This window comes from Paralichthys olivaceus, chromosome 18 (genome assembly GCF_024713975.1).
Source record: "Paralichthys olivaceus isolate ysfri-2021 chromosome 18, ASM2471397v2, whole genome shotgun sequence".
In the NCBI taxonomy this organism is placed as follows: Eukaryota; Metazoa; Chordata; class Actinopteri; order Pleuronectiformes; family Paralichthyidae; genus Paralichthys; species Paralichthys olivaceus.
The window spans coordinates 8,514,995-8,529,724 of record NC_091110.1 but is presented as its reverse complement, the minus strand read 5'-3'; the positions used below and the strand labels follow the sequence as shown (position 1 = coordinate 8,529,724).

At 40.0% G+C, this 14,730-nt stretch overlaps 1 protein-coding gene across 1 annotated transcript in view; it reads left to right on the top strand.

Moving 5' to 3' along the window:
- csgalnact1a (chondroitin sulfate N-acetylgalactosaminyltransferase 1a) overlaps positions 1-14,641 on the top strand; it is a 34,552-nt gene extending 19,911 nt beyond the window's left edge. Inside the window, exons 5-8 of the mRNA XM_020082638.2 lie at positions 8,862-9,040; positions 10,071-10,165; positions 10,430-10,511; positions 11,910-14,641. Coding sequence (XP_019938197.2) covers positions 8,862-9,040; positions 10,071-10,165; positions 10,430-10,511; positions 11,910-12,205 — 652 coding nt within the window. The 3' untranslated portion in view covers positions 12,206-14,641. The remainder of the gene's footprint in view (positions 1-8,861; positions 9,041-10,070; positions 10,166-10,429; positions 10,512-11,909) is intronic.
- The last annotated feature ends 89 nt before the right edge of the window (positions 14,642-14,730 follow it).

Sequence of the window (14,730 nt, the reverse complement as noted above, 5' to 3'; positions counted from 1 at the left end):
GCAAAAGTGAGTCGAGGTACAGTCAGGGAGAGAGGATTGTTGAAGTACACCCTCCTGTAATTTCCCCCCAGAGCTACAGCTCTGCTTTGAACTCTGAGGCTTTTTGTGTTTTCCTCACATGCTGACAATACATTCATCAGTTGAATGGGGTATGAATCAATGCATCATTTCTTTTATGTGGCTTCTGGACCAGGGTTGAAATGAATGGGTGTCATTAGAAGATGATTGCCTGTGGTTCCTTAATCTGGGTCCCCAGGCAAATGCACACACAATACATGCAACAGATACAATTGCAAACTGCATACAGGCTCACAGTGGAAGATGTGCATGTGTTACTAGGCTGAAAGTGAAAGGATGAAGATAAAACCTATTGATTGACTCACTAAATTTAATTGCCAACTTAGGTCCATCTTAACCAGAGCCCGAAGCAATGTATTCAAATATTTCAGAACATTCATTTTACCTTTAAAACACCTTGTAGGTATTTAATACAAAACATAAAACAGAACAGCGATCAACAGCGTCTCTCACTGTCAATATGTGCAGACAGAATAACTGATCATCAGGTATAATGTTTGTCATGTGTTAGCATTAACATATTAGCATGAAAAACAAAGTACCACTGAAACTAATTAAAACAGTTTTAAATACAAAAGGACAATTCTGTTGATAAACACGTTATCACAGTTGATCCTTAACCATAAAAGTCTGCACCAAATTACATTTAAAACCAAGCACAAGTCAATTCTCACATTTATATTGACTTTTGGATAATTATACTTGATGAGTGAGTTGAATTAATCGATTATCACAATTGCTTTTTATCAACTGACTAATCTGTTCAGGTGAGCAGCAACACATGTTAATTTTACTCAGTTTATAAACTAAACAAACCTGAAAATTATGGAGATAAAACCGATTCAAATTCATTTCATATAAGTTGTTTTTCAGACCTGAAACATTTTAGCTGGAGAATTCTGTGTCAACAGCTGTACTGACATTGGGATCCTAGAATACATCAGATTGTGGATCTTGAGACTAGGACAGAGCAAAACACACCAAGAGCAGCACTATTAATGACTAAGTGTTCTCTGGGTGTGGTGGTGTATTTCAAATCCAAAGTCTTAAAGAAAAGTTGAGGGTCAACCAAACTGTCCTCGCTCAGAAGCCAAGAACACACTCACGTACGTCCTCAATCACAAAAGTCAATATCTGTTCCCGGCAGTGATGGCATCATTAGCTAATCTGATTCTACGCTGCCATTCCTACAAATTAAGTTCACCTCCAGAAACTGGTTTAGTTTGCCTCTGCTCCCCAATCACCTCGAGCTGTTTGTTCTTTTTCTTCTGTGGAATCACATGCAGTCACACACTCTGCTTTTTAGTAGCACCACTTAAATTCTTATAGAAAATGCATTTGTGTGCAGGCACAGTGTTTAGACTGACACATTTGTCTTTTAAACAACCTATGGGTCATACTAGACCCCAATGACCTCAGTGTGCATGGACACAAACACATTTTGTTTTGGGTTCAAGAAGAGTGGGAGACGTGCATTCAGTTCACAATTAATCTTTATTTAATAGGACAGGAATGGAGGACCAGAGAATGGAAGAAAGATACAGACGATTATATGTAAAAACAAATAACTTATTCCTAATGATTATAAAAGCTAAAATAACTGAAATAATGTGACCACAAAGAAACACACTTTATCACAAATAGCAGGGACAATTATGTGGGCAGCGTACTTACCACTGGGAGATTCTATCACAGACCCCATTAGACACCACCACGTGACCACATGGTGACCACAACCACTGCAACTTAGACTGCAAGAACAAACTGGCCACCACCCTTCAGGACTACCACACTACATGGAAAGTGGTGTCCATCCCACGATTATTCCCCATAGATTGTCCAGCTGCCTGAAACAAGGAAAATAGAGACACTCAGTTGGTTCAGGTTCACAATAATGTTACAAAAAAAAAGAAGAAGCAATCAATACAATTATTAAAGGTCAAACAGGCCATCAGGAATGTGATGCATGAGAGATCAGACCAACAGTAGAAAACAAGGCAGAAACTGGTGGCCAGACAACACAGGCATAGGCCAAGCACTTAATCTGCAAAGAGGGGGGACAAGTTCAGTCATCAATTTGCAACCAGATACATTTGAGGGGCTCACCCTAATGTTGCTATTGAATATAGCCCTATATTGCTCAATAGGGGGCCCTACTTTACAGCAACAATGGACAGCTGACTCTGTAATGTGGCTCAAACAGGGGAGAGGCAAACCCTGAATCTTCGCTGAGACATGGGGCCACAGAAATCTGCGTCGAGACACAATGGACAAGAAACCGAAAACATCTCTTTGTCCCAGTTTCCCTTACCTGAACAAACACAGCAGCCGCCATCTACCAGCCATCAGACAAAGAGGTGGTAATTGCCCACACCTGTCCTTATAAAGGCGGGGAGCTCTGCAATCCCAACTACCAGGGCGGTGCTCTAACTCATAGCTGTCAGCCCTCACACATTTGCAAGACAGCAGCTAATGTAAACTTCTTGTGGCAAATTTTCCAGCATGGCATGTCAACCCCTCTCTTGGATCTAATGGGGTATAAAAATCTCTGCCAAGGAAGTTAGGTTTTTGTATAGTTTGGTGGAAGGATAGTATTGGGTCAAGAAAGACTAAATTTAGATGTGGATCTGGATCAGAGGGCAGATCCAGAATTGTTCTTCACTTTCTTTAACATTGCAAGATTTGATTTAATTCCTAGGCAATAATTCATGGATCTTGATGAATAAAAATCAGGCATGTTTATGGGACTCTACTGACTATGAGTTTTCATATGATTGAGTGGATTTAAGGGGAATGTTGGGACTCTACTGAGTAGAATATAGTTAATGAGGGCAATGTTTCAGTAAATCAGAGCTGCAGTCTTCAAGCTTTCGAGGAGACACCAGGGATATAATTTAAAGCAGATGGAATTAGCCATGGAAATTTCAAGTACATCACTTACGCATCTGTTCTTCAAAGCCCGAACTCAAGCTGAATCCATTGGGGGGGATGTAAGTTTCTGAGCCTTTAACATATGCAAGACTAAAGATCCTATACAACGTGAGATACAGAGTGAAAAAGAGAACAAAGCAGGAAAAGGAATGGGTGACCTGTTCTAAAGAGATACCCGTCAATATGTGTAAATAATTACTGTGCTTTAGAAGCAGTGATGATTGCTCAGGGGAAAACAGAAAGACAGCAAGCTAGAGGAGATGTGTGAAAATTGGGTGGGAGAGAAAGGCAAAGGTATATTTTCTGAGGATGAAAAAAGAAAAGTGAAACAACCGTCTCAAACAAAATTGGACATGTGTATAAAAACAGAAAGACGAATAATTTGGACAGACAGATGCACCACATCCTCTCTGATCTATCTTTCGTACCAAGTTTCAGCCTCGCAAACGAGCCTCTGCAGCGCTGCAGTGGCATTTCATTCAGTTCACAAATAGGTCAACAACTCTCCGTAGAGCCTCTGACAGATCTGGGGAAGCAGGAAGATAATGTTAAGCAAAAGGTCACGGAGAGAAGATTATGAGTCGATTAAATGAGACGCAAATCAGAGAGGAGTTAGAAAGATGTCCAAGTATTCATATCAGAGAAAGCATGTGTCTTTGCAGATTGCCAGTATGGACTCATACTGCAAATTGCTCAGTGTTAATAACTTGCGCGAGGGCAGAGCCTGAGAGTGATCACAACAAGTCTATAGCTTGACTCTCCATCACATACACAGACTACTGATTCCCCAGCTCGCTGTTAGGTTCTTATACAGTAGCCCAGAGAGGACACACCAGCCTTCCACCTCAGTTAACAGCAGCCAGGTGACTAACAGGAAAATATTTGATGTTAAAAATGTAAAATATATTTTATGGGGCCACAAGATAGCGAGCAGCTCTGTGTGGATATGTGATTTGGCATAGCAGTGCATTGAGCTAACGTCAGCAGGAATAATGTTCACAACAATGCTAACATCCTTGGCAAGTAATATTGTCTATGCTCACCATTTCAGCTAAATTTGTAAGCAAGCTAGATAGCGAATGGAAAGGACATTAGATTCGCAGGTGCTGGATCATAAATCACATTGGACAAACAAAATTTTGATGAGAAGATAGCACGATCACTAGGTTATCATAGGTTCTAAAATTATCCTCTTTGGAACATGAATAATGTAAAAAATTGTGCCAATCCATTTAGAGGATCACTGAGGTCATTGAGATTATGATTTATCCTCTGGGGAGCATGAATCATAGTGTATTTCAAGATGGAGGACATGATGGCCTCCCAATAGTTAAGCCAAAGAGTCTTGAGTGGAACCTGGTGGCTCGCTACAGTATAGGTCATAAATCTCCTCCATGTTAGTCAATGGAACACGGACACTTTGAATATATTTAAATATTTTTCTGTTATTTTGGTAGTTCACATCACACTGATGTATATGTGAGTGCTTATTTTGACCCTAAAATTTGAGTTAATTTTACATATTTGAAATAAAAGCAGTGTTTCAGTGGGACTTCAATACTACAGCTGCATTCCACAACTACCTCTACACAAACTCTTGCTCCAAAAACTTGTGCCGTTGGCGGAGGATAGAAGCCTAAATTTGTATCCTGGATATTTTGGCTTCATTTCAGGATAGAGGGAGGAAGTGAAGAAGCATCATCCACCAATGTTTGTACAAAATGTGATGGTAATCTGTTTTATAGTTGTTGAGATATTTCAGTCTGGATCAAAGTGGTGAACGGACCGACTTTGCCTTTCAGAGAGCGAAGCCGTATCTCAGAAATGTGTTGAGATTAAAAAAGAAGCCTGGTTTTGGCCATGCATATATAAGGGATTACAGTCAAGACTTTTCACATTCAGCAGTCACCATGAGCTGCAGTCAGTCCTCCAGCTATAACCCCCCAAGTTAATACATAAACAGAGGCAGAAATTCCCAGGGAAAGAAGAAGGAAATCAGGTCTCCACTCTCTGTCCTGAGCAGAACTAACAGGATCAGCCGCGCTGCTGAGACACAACATGACAGCTCTTTACAAGCTTCTCACCCTGACACAGATTCAATAATTTAACAGATACTAGGTACCAGTCATCAAGCCTGCAGTAAACAAATTGACTATTCCAGGCCATAATATGGATGCTGATGCCTGTGGGAAAGAAGGAAGAAAAAGAGCAGGATATAAAAAAGTAATACATAAAACAGATTTAAACTGACTTTCCCACATGACACACAAAAGTGGAGCCTGCTTGTCTGTAAGAATTATTTTAATACACACAGGCCAACACACATAAACCTTTTATCTTCTATATTTATCTAACAGTGCATCCAAAGACATGCAGGTTAGATGAATTGAATACTCTATTGGAGACCCTCTTGCAGTGAAGGATGAACAATATATCAACCTTGACAATTACATCCTCAATAAATTGTTAATCATGGAACTATCATCCCAATAAATGATTAATGACCCAAATCCAACTTCATTTAATTTAAAACGTAAACATGCACTAGTTTATTTGTAAATGTGGTTTAGATGCTTTGGATAACTGAAATTGTCAATACAACTGTCATGCCAAGAGTTAGATGTCTGTAGAAACTATTTATAAAGATGGATGATGGTTCTCTACCTCCTCCCACCATCCAGAGGTGAAGCCAAAATATCCTGGATACGAACGCTGCCATCTTGTGCAACTGGAGCCAGAGTATGTGCAAAAAGCAAACAGGTGACGGAGCCGGTCTAGTGGCAAAGTTCCGCCAATACATGTGCTCGACCAATCACGAGACAATCTATCTATCATGAAGGTCGACCTCATCAAATAATTCAAAAGGAAACTGGGACTTATGACCTGTACTGCATTCAGTTACCAGGTGGCGATCAAGACACTTTTGCGTTAATGCATTTAGTGTACCAACATAAGAGTGGTATCAATCTTCTCAACAAACTTCTAACAGACAGAAAGCAAAGAAGCATCACCTTCAAAATTCCAAACTTTTCCTTTAAAACAGATGAGAGAATCATGTTTTTCTTTAAAAACATCAGAAGCTTCTGTCGAGAGTTTGAAATCTTCTCTTCATGTCTGACAAATGAACTCCGCGTCCCATTAAAGTTGAGCCTGAGTCAACATGGGAACGTGGTGTTGCGTTTACATTGTGTGAGACAATCAGAGCTATTGTGCACGGTCTCTGCCATCTGTGCTGGAGAGTTTAGTGCCAGTGGGCTGGGTCCACCTCTCCTGGGACTCTGTGTAGACTGTGGAACAGATTGACTCTGTTTGGGCTCATAAACTGTGGACGGAGGAGGAGACTGGACTCTGACTGACCGTATGTAAACTCACACAATCAGATGTTTAAGGACGCGTCCTCATTTGACCTGAAAATTTCACACAGCATTTGAAGTCATCGGACATTTTTGGGATATGGAGAGATTGTTTGTTCTGGCTGACAGGAGGTGCTTTTCCCACAGACAAATAAGATGCTCATAAGTGGCGTCACATTTATGTTGCTCTGAGTTTCTAGAGCCTCTCAGGATTAAAAGACTTTATTATTTTGGGAGAGGCTGAAATGATGGAAGTGAGACAAAAGCCTTTTTGCACAGTAATACACATGAATATACGCTGGTACACAATATTAACAGACACAATCGCACAGTGAGATGGAACCATAGGGAGTGTGATTCAAGCTGCCTTAGGCAAAAACAAACTGACCACGTTTCCCCCCGTCGTCCATGTTTCCTCCAACAAAGCTGTGTACGTCTGTCTCTGACGTGTTCTGTTCCACAGCCTCACATGAATGAAAGAGGGGGTTTGATCCTGTTTGTTCTGCCTCAGACTCAGACGTGTGAACCAGTTTCTTCTCGGTATCATCCATCTGAAGTGTGTGTGTGTGTGCGTGTGCTTGTGCACGTGTGTCAGCATCTGTGTATGTACACGCATGGGTAAAGGATTAGTCATTTACAGTGCGAATTGTTAAGGAAAGAGCTGCAGCTGTGCACATCTGGATCCAGCTGTTCCTCTCACCACATCCTTGAAAAAAGCGCAGGAGGAAGCTTTGTTATGTCCCATGTAATTAATCTTTGGCTGCAGTTTAAAGCTTGTGTGTATCATGACCAGGATCAGACTGAGAAAAATGAAATGAAGTCAGTGCTGATGTGAACTTTTGAGTGAAGATTTGTGAGGTCATGATGTTTTAATCTGCGGGTGGAAAATGCTAAAGGCAGAGAAAGAGAGAAAACAGGATCGTTGCCAGATTAACTCACCAGGGAAGCCCGGGGCAAAATTGGACTGTGGGTCCCTGCTGACCTTCAGCAGCTTCACCACTCTGATGTATTTACACACTCATTAGGCACAGTTCTCCCAGCATTATGATGATATTTTCCTGAAATCAAACCAGTTCTCATCTTCTGAAAAATTATCCAGCCCCTTTATGTGGCATACTGCTTTAGGTCGTTGTAATTTGATTGAACATAAATTTGATTTAGGAATAATATCCACCGTAAAATCAATTGAAATTTAAAAAAAAATTAAAACAACTCTGTGTAACGTTTACTGAGCAACGGCGCCCTCAGCAGCCATTCCTGGAAATTAATTCTGTTGGGCTCCATGTCTGAGTGATAAAGCGATTTTTATGTAGAGAAAGTCTATCAATGTCTGCGTGAACTGAAATACAACTGGGATTACCCATGACCCCTGGTTTCCTGAACCAGGAGAGCATCCAACTAATTTTGAAGCTGCTATTTTAAGGCGAAAAATAAAAAGCAGTGTTTCGTCTGTTTGTCAAGTAAAAATTTAAAAGACAGCTTAAGGCCCTCATTGTTTCAGTTGATGGAGCATCGTACTTCAGTGCTGCACACTCCCAAACAAATTAAGAGATGAATTAAAAAACAACAAACCAATCACCACTAATTGAATCTGAACCCTTGGAGTAAATTAGCCACTTTTCTTGGTTGTTAATCCAGTGTCAGGATTAATGCTCCATGCTGATTTGCCTAATGTAGACAATGGCAACTGTTTGGCTACAGAGCTGAGTGGAAGATTATCTGCTGAATAATTCTACAGTTTTTATTTGAATCTCAGTTTCTGAAACTTTTCAACCACCATGTCAGTCAAAAATCTTACTTGTGCTTTATACGTCTCAGTTCATCACATCCAATTTGCTTTGATTATTCTCTCTCATTTTCTCTGTCGTCCCTTTGGTGTCAGTTCAATTAAATAGATATGTGATGTTTTCATCAAAAACATTTTTAACCAGAGCGTATCACTGGCAAATTTATTTTCTGTGACATCTTTCAAATTGGAAGGCAATTAAAAATGCTTTAGCAAAGGCAAAGAAATCATTAAAAAGAACAATAAAACCAGAACAATAAAACAGAAAAAGAATTCCATCACTTGTCCCAAATACAATGAAGAAGGTTGAAAAGAGATTTGATAAACTGTGTAGATTGAGGTCATAAACTCATAAATGAATGCAATTAATAAAAAGAAGAGCAGTGATACTGTTTAGAAGGCTGAATAAAATAACTAATACAGCTTTTATAAAGACATTATATAAGGTGGAAATATCGCAAATCTGAAAATGAAATGCAGAAAATGTAACATGTAAGAATATTCTAAAAATATTTTATCATTTAATCCTCCATTAAATTGCTTCTTTCTACATGACATACAGTTATATTTTCGGCCTCAGAAATAGTCTCACTGCAAGACAGTTTGAATAAGATATTTTGGTTTTGAATGAAAGTGTAAAAAATCAATCACATTTAATGCTGTAAGAAAACTGACTTCTGCTTGCCTTGCCTCTCGTTCATGTGCATCTGCAGGGAGGTGAACTTTAAGAACTTCACTCTGCTGCAGTTGGACGAGGAGTTTTCTCGAGGTCGAGGACTGGACGTCGGGGCCCGGGCCTGGAAGGGAGGCAACGTGCTGCTCTTCTTCTGCGACGTGGACATCTACTTCACTGCCGACTTCCTCAACAGCTGCCGACTCAACACACAGCCCGGTGAGATGCGCACACGAACACAACCACACACACATGCATATGCTTCTATCTTTGTGAGAACACTCATTGGCATTATACATTTTATAGCCCCTTAACCATCGTGACTAAATGCTTAACTGTTGGGGTCATTTCACCCTAACCCTCCTTGATATTTTATTGTCTTGACAAGCCGGTCATCCTAAGCATCGTAACCCTGACCCCTGGCCCTAACCCCTCTGGCATAATACCTAATCCTAATCAGCTGAGTCTGATGTAAACAAACCAAAAACCTAGAGGTCAGAAGTTTAAAAACATTTTTTGGTCTAACCAAGAGATAGCTCCTTAAGGTGGTAATACCTTGACCAACCGATCCTCCCAACCTGAACTGCTCGACCTACCTTTTCTAACCAAGAGGTCAGAAGATATATCTCAATCTCAACCCACAAGGTGACACCTCAAGTCAGAAATCTCTAGGACTGTAGCGCCTCATGTACAGGGATACAAGTGAGAGATCTGGCTAAAATCTAAACAACTGGAATCACAAACTTGGGACAACTCACTCTGGATGGACTGAGTCTGGAAGTTGGAGATATGACTTGAAGCATAGGTGATATGGGGATGGAGAGCTATTGACTGAAACAGTGCATTACCTCTGGCTCCCAAATTCAACTGCCCAGTAAACTGACAAACTATATCAAATATTCCATAATCCTAAAAGCCAGGTAAAACTCTGTGGAAAACTGATCAAAATGTCGTAACTTTCCCAACGTGTCTTCAGTGGGGACCCTCACTGGCATAATGCACTCCCTAGCCCCTTACCCTCAACTAAGTTATCACAACTAAAAGCCTAACCTAATTCTAACCCTAAAAGCAAGTCTCTTTTAATCTTTTAAGAAGCAAGGACTCACCCAAATGTCCTCACTTTCCCAAAATGTGTCCTCACGAAGCTATAAGTACACACACACACACACACACACACACACACTCACACACAAATTCCATAATAAATAATTTCCTAGCTGTCTGACAGCACTGTCTCTCTACATCTCAGGTAAAAAGGTTTTCTACCCAGTGTTATTCAGCCAGTACAACCCCACTCTGATCTATGGAAGCCCTGAACACATCCCAACTGTGGAGCAGCAACTGGTAACACACACACACACAGACACACACACACACACACAGACACACTAATCAAATATGATGTTCTCCCTTTTCTTTTTTCAAACCTTCTGCAAGCCACTTCTTGAAAACGTTATGCTTTATACCGGCAAGGTTTAGAAATATTTTCCCTCTCCAGCTGCTTCTGTGTACAAACCGACAGTAGCTATTGAAGTAGCTCCCCTGTGAACAGAGCTGATCTGTTTCAGTTTCTCACCTCTCTAAGACATGTGGTTGTTTTTCCTGCAGGTGATCAAGAAAGACACTGGGTTCTGGAGGGATTTCGGCTTCGGCATGACCTGCCAGTACCGCTCCGACTTCATAAACATAGGTAAATATTACATTTAGAGCACTGCAGTCGTACCCAACACTCATCTTACTTAGTAATGCAGGTATTTATAAACAGTTGCTCTTGGGGGATATTATCTGCATGTTGCATAACTAGGGGTAAAAATGGGCTTCCTGGATGGCGACGGAAATATGCACTGTTATGCTAATGGTGCCATGACTTAATGGATGTGAAAAAAAACCCACAAATAGCTCGACATTGCATTACTTTCCTAACTCGGATGGGATTTTATTATATTACTCTGCATGAAGTAGCTCCGAGCAGCAGTAGCAGCATATATTAGCATCTCATCTCGTAGCCTCTCCCTCCGTATATTAGATCAGGAACATTGGCTCTCAAGGCAGATTTACATCAATTTGGTTTCCCTCTAAAGTTTTATTGTTTTTATTGCTGCATACTGCACCATTCCCACCAGACGTGACTGTTATTTGCTTTATTAGATTTTCTCATCATCTTGTTATTACTGATATGTAGTTATTATCATATATTGTATATCTTATATTGTATATCTAGTAGGAAATAGTCTGAGGATATTACTGCATTAATGAACAAATAATATAAATAATAATTATAAACAGGCCAGAGGTCAGTTATAAATGAATAGGTTCACTTTCCAGCCAAGAGTTATAAGCATGTATTCATGTATGTGCATATGTGCACATACATGTATGTCATACAGTATGCATGTTCTTATATTATTCAGATGAAACAAACAAGCTGCTGGTCTGCAGGCGAGCTGATTCCCCTTTTTCCCCAGGGTTTATGCTAAACTGAAGTAACCATGTTCCGGCTAAATCTTCATCTTTATTCAGGAATCATTTGTCTCAGATGAATCTCCACAGGACTGAAAATAACCATGTTTCCCAAATTGATAAACTATTCCTTTAAAGGCATAATTTAGTCCTGCAGGTATGCTCATCAGAAATGACAATGGAATTCATTATTTAGACCGTGAGTACACACACACACACACACAAAGGAACAGTTCGTCTGCTGGGTTCACGTTCATGTCTTCTCTCTGTTTAGCCCTGGAGCAGGAATTAAGAGAGGAGGGAGAAAGAGAAAAATCAAAACAAAACACCCAGCTTGTGTTATACACTGAGAGAATTATTGTCCAGACATGAAAGATGCAGATTTAAACACGCCGGTCGAGATATGTTGAGTTTCCTCGCTGCCCCTTCACCAAACAACCAACCACCGTGCTGAGATTATGATCACGTTCTGTTTGCTCTAATCAGGACCCACAATCAGCATTCCACCAAGAGTTAGTGAACACAGTGCAGAGAATAAACATTGCTTTGAGTGTTTGCATATAAAGAGGTTTGAAATATCTTTCCACAAGCACATGTTTTAAATGACTTTTCAATTCTGTTCTCGCAGGAGGTTTTGACATCGACATCAAAGGCTGGGGAGGTGAGGACGTCCACCTCTACAGGAAGTACCTCCACAGCAACCTCCTAGTGGTGCGAGCGCCGTCACGAGGCCTGTTCCACCTGTGGCACGAGAAGCACTGTGCCGATGAGCTCCCGCCGGACCAGTACCGCATGTGCATGCAGTCCAAGGCCATGAACGAGGCCTCGCACGGCCAGCTGGGGATGCTGTTCTTCAGGCACGAGATCGAGGCGCACCTCCGCAAACAGAAGCAGCAGCAGAACTCAAACCCCAAGAAGACATGAAGACTCACAAGTTTTGAGTTAGAATCACTGCAGTGACTGCAATCAGTTCAAAGTAGAGGAGACAAAATCAGCTGATATGAGCTACAAACGATTTTAAAGAGTAGTTCAACTGTTTTTGAGCAATATGCTTATTTATTTTCTTTTCAACAAGTTACACAAGACTACAGATTTCACTCTCATCTGTGTACGCAAAATATGGAGCTGGAGTCAGCAGGTGATTAGCTTAGCTTAGCATAAAGACTGGCGATAGAGGGAAACAGCTAGCCTGGCCCTGTCTAATGGGGAAATAAACTGTGCATTAAGGATGTATTCAGGTAAAAGTATTTATAGCACATTGTAAAAATACTCTATTGCAATTATCCACCTTAACCTTAACGACTAAGGTTACCTGAGAGGCTGGACCCACCCTGCTGTTGGTTTGGTTGGGAGTTGTTTGCGGGTCGTTGAGAGTCGTTGAGAGTCGTTGACCCACCCGCCCTCTGTGAGTTCAAGACTGTGTTGAATGTGGCTGATGGTAGTTTCTTAAACCTCCTCCCCCATTCGGAGATGGTTTCTCTAGTTTGACGTAGATGTCTTCCTTAACTCCTCTTTCAAACCTTCTCTCTTCCCTGGCCAAAATGTGGACACTGTTGTCTTCACTTGAATGTCCCTTGTCCTTTAGATGTAGGTGAGTCCTGACCTGAGGAGCTGGCTCTCCTGTGCTGTGCCATGCATCTGTGAAGGGGTTGTTTAGGTCTGTGCATCATCACTACATTTAACTGCACATACTACATTGATCTACCTATGTCTGGGTGTTTTGTCTTTGGGGTGGACCAGTTTCTGCCTCAGTGTGTTGGTGGGCTTAAAATGTACTGGGATGTGGTGAAGGTTGAAAAGCCCCATTTTATCAAATATGAGATGCTTGAATACCAAACTTTCAGCACTTTAAACGGAAAAATGAAAATAGTTGGTGATTAATTTTCTGTCATTTGGCTGATTCTTGAACGTGAGCATGGAATGAAAATACTGAGGTACACTACATGAGTTTTAAGTAGAGCACACACTACTTGAGTAAGTAAACTTAGTTACATTTCATCTCTGTTCAGCTAAATTAAAAGGCTGCTCGCCGTATTTTCATAATTTGTGTCCAGGAATGAGAGAGGAATCACTCGTCTAGTATAACTTTCTTGAAGAGTGAGAATAAGCATATTTACCAAAATATCAAACTATTCCCTAAATGAAAAATGTGAAAACTTTTTAACAACCTTTTCAAGAATTCAGATCATGTTGTTGCTCTGTTGTGGTTGTTGATGGACAATGTGACATCACGTGTGGGCTCGATAAGTCAGGCATTAATATCTCAACAACTTCTATTAACATCTGAACTACTGCAGTACTCTGATTTTGTCCGATCATCCATCTGTACTTTCATGTGCGTTTGAGTTTTCCTGTGTAACTGCAGCGAGTCTCTTCAGAGAGAAAACACAGGCCCTGAACTTTGAGCTGGAACATTTCTGAACCATGTGCCTTGTGGAGAGAAAAAAACCTGAACACTGTCTTCTTCAATACAGGTTTTTATATGTAGGGAAACAGATCCACCTAGTGGATTGAAAATGAATAGCATGTAGGTTAAACTATGAAGGACTTCTTCAAAGCCTGAAATGGCCTTGTAAAGCATTTTATAAATTATTGGTCAGTTATTTTTTTATTTATGTTTGTTATTATTTTCTGTATGTCACCATTTATAAGGTTCTGTTTGTCTCATTCAAAATGCAGTATTGTGTGTATGTGCCATTCATCTTTTAATTGGATGAGAGTTGGTGTTAAAGGAAAACATGCCATAAATTACATTATCTCTAGGTATTTGTCCGTAAATTGACTTTTTTCTCGAAAGCCTTCTCCGTATAAGATGTAAGTGTGTGTGTATGTGCCCTTAATATTATTTCACATGACTATTTTTTAAAGAGAAAACATTATATAGACTTATTTGTGTTTTTGTCACATAATTAATTTGTGGACACATAATGGATGGATAAAGGATGAATAACGGACTGACAGTAGTACTGATCACTGTCATGACACTGACGACGACTTAACAAGTCAGAATCAGACTTTTGATTGTTATGTTTTTGTTTCTCATGTCATAATTAAATTCCAGAGTGCAATACTGAAGAGAAAATGTGACGTTTCAAGTATTTCTGCCAATCTTCAGCTGCCTCAGTTGGTTGCTTATATCTTCTTTCTTTTATTATGCTCACACATAATTAATTTGCCAGCACTTCTTCAATCAAAACAATCATGTAACAATGTATTTTTGGTGTTTGACCAAAGATGTGAAAAGGCACTTTTTTAGTTATATTGAAACATTCCTTGTAATAATACATCAAAAACCTTTGCATGTCAATGTTATCTTTTCATTTAATGTAAATTAGTTGAATAAAATATTTGTGTATTGTATGTATTGTATTCCAATTTGTTTTCTTAAGTACCACAGAACACAATAAACATGTGTTTATATAAAATGTGTATGATACTAATATATATAT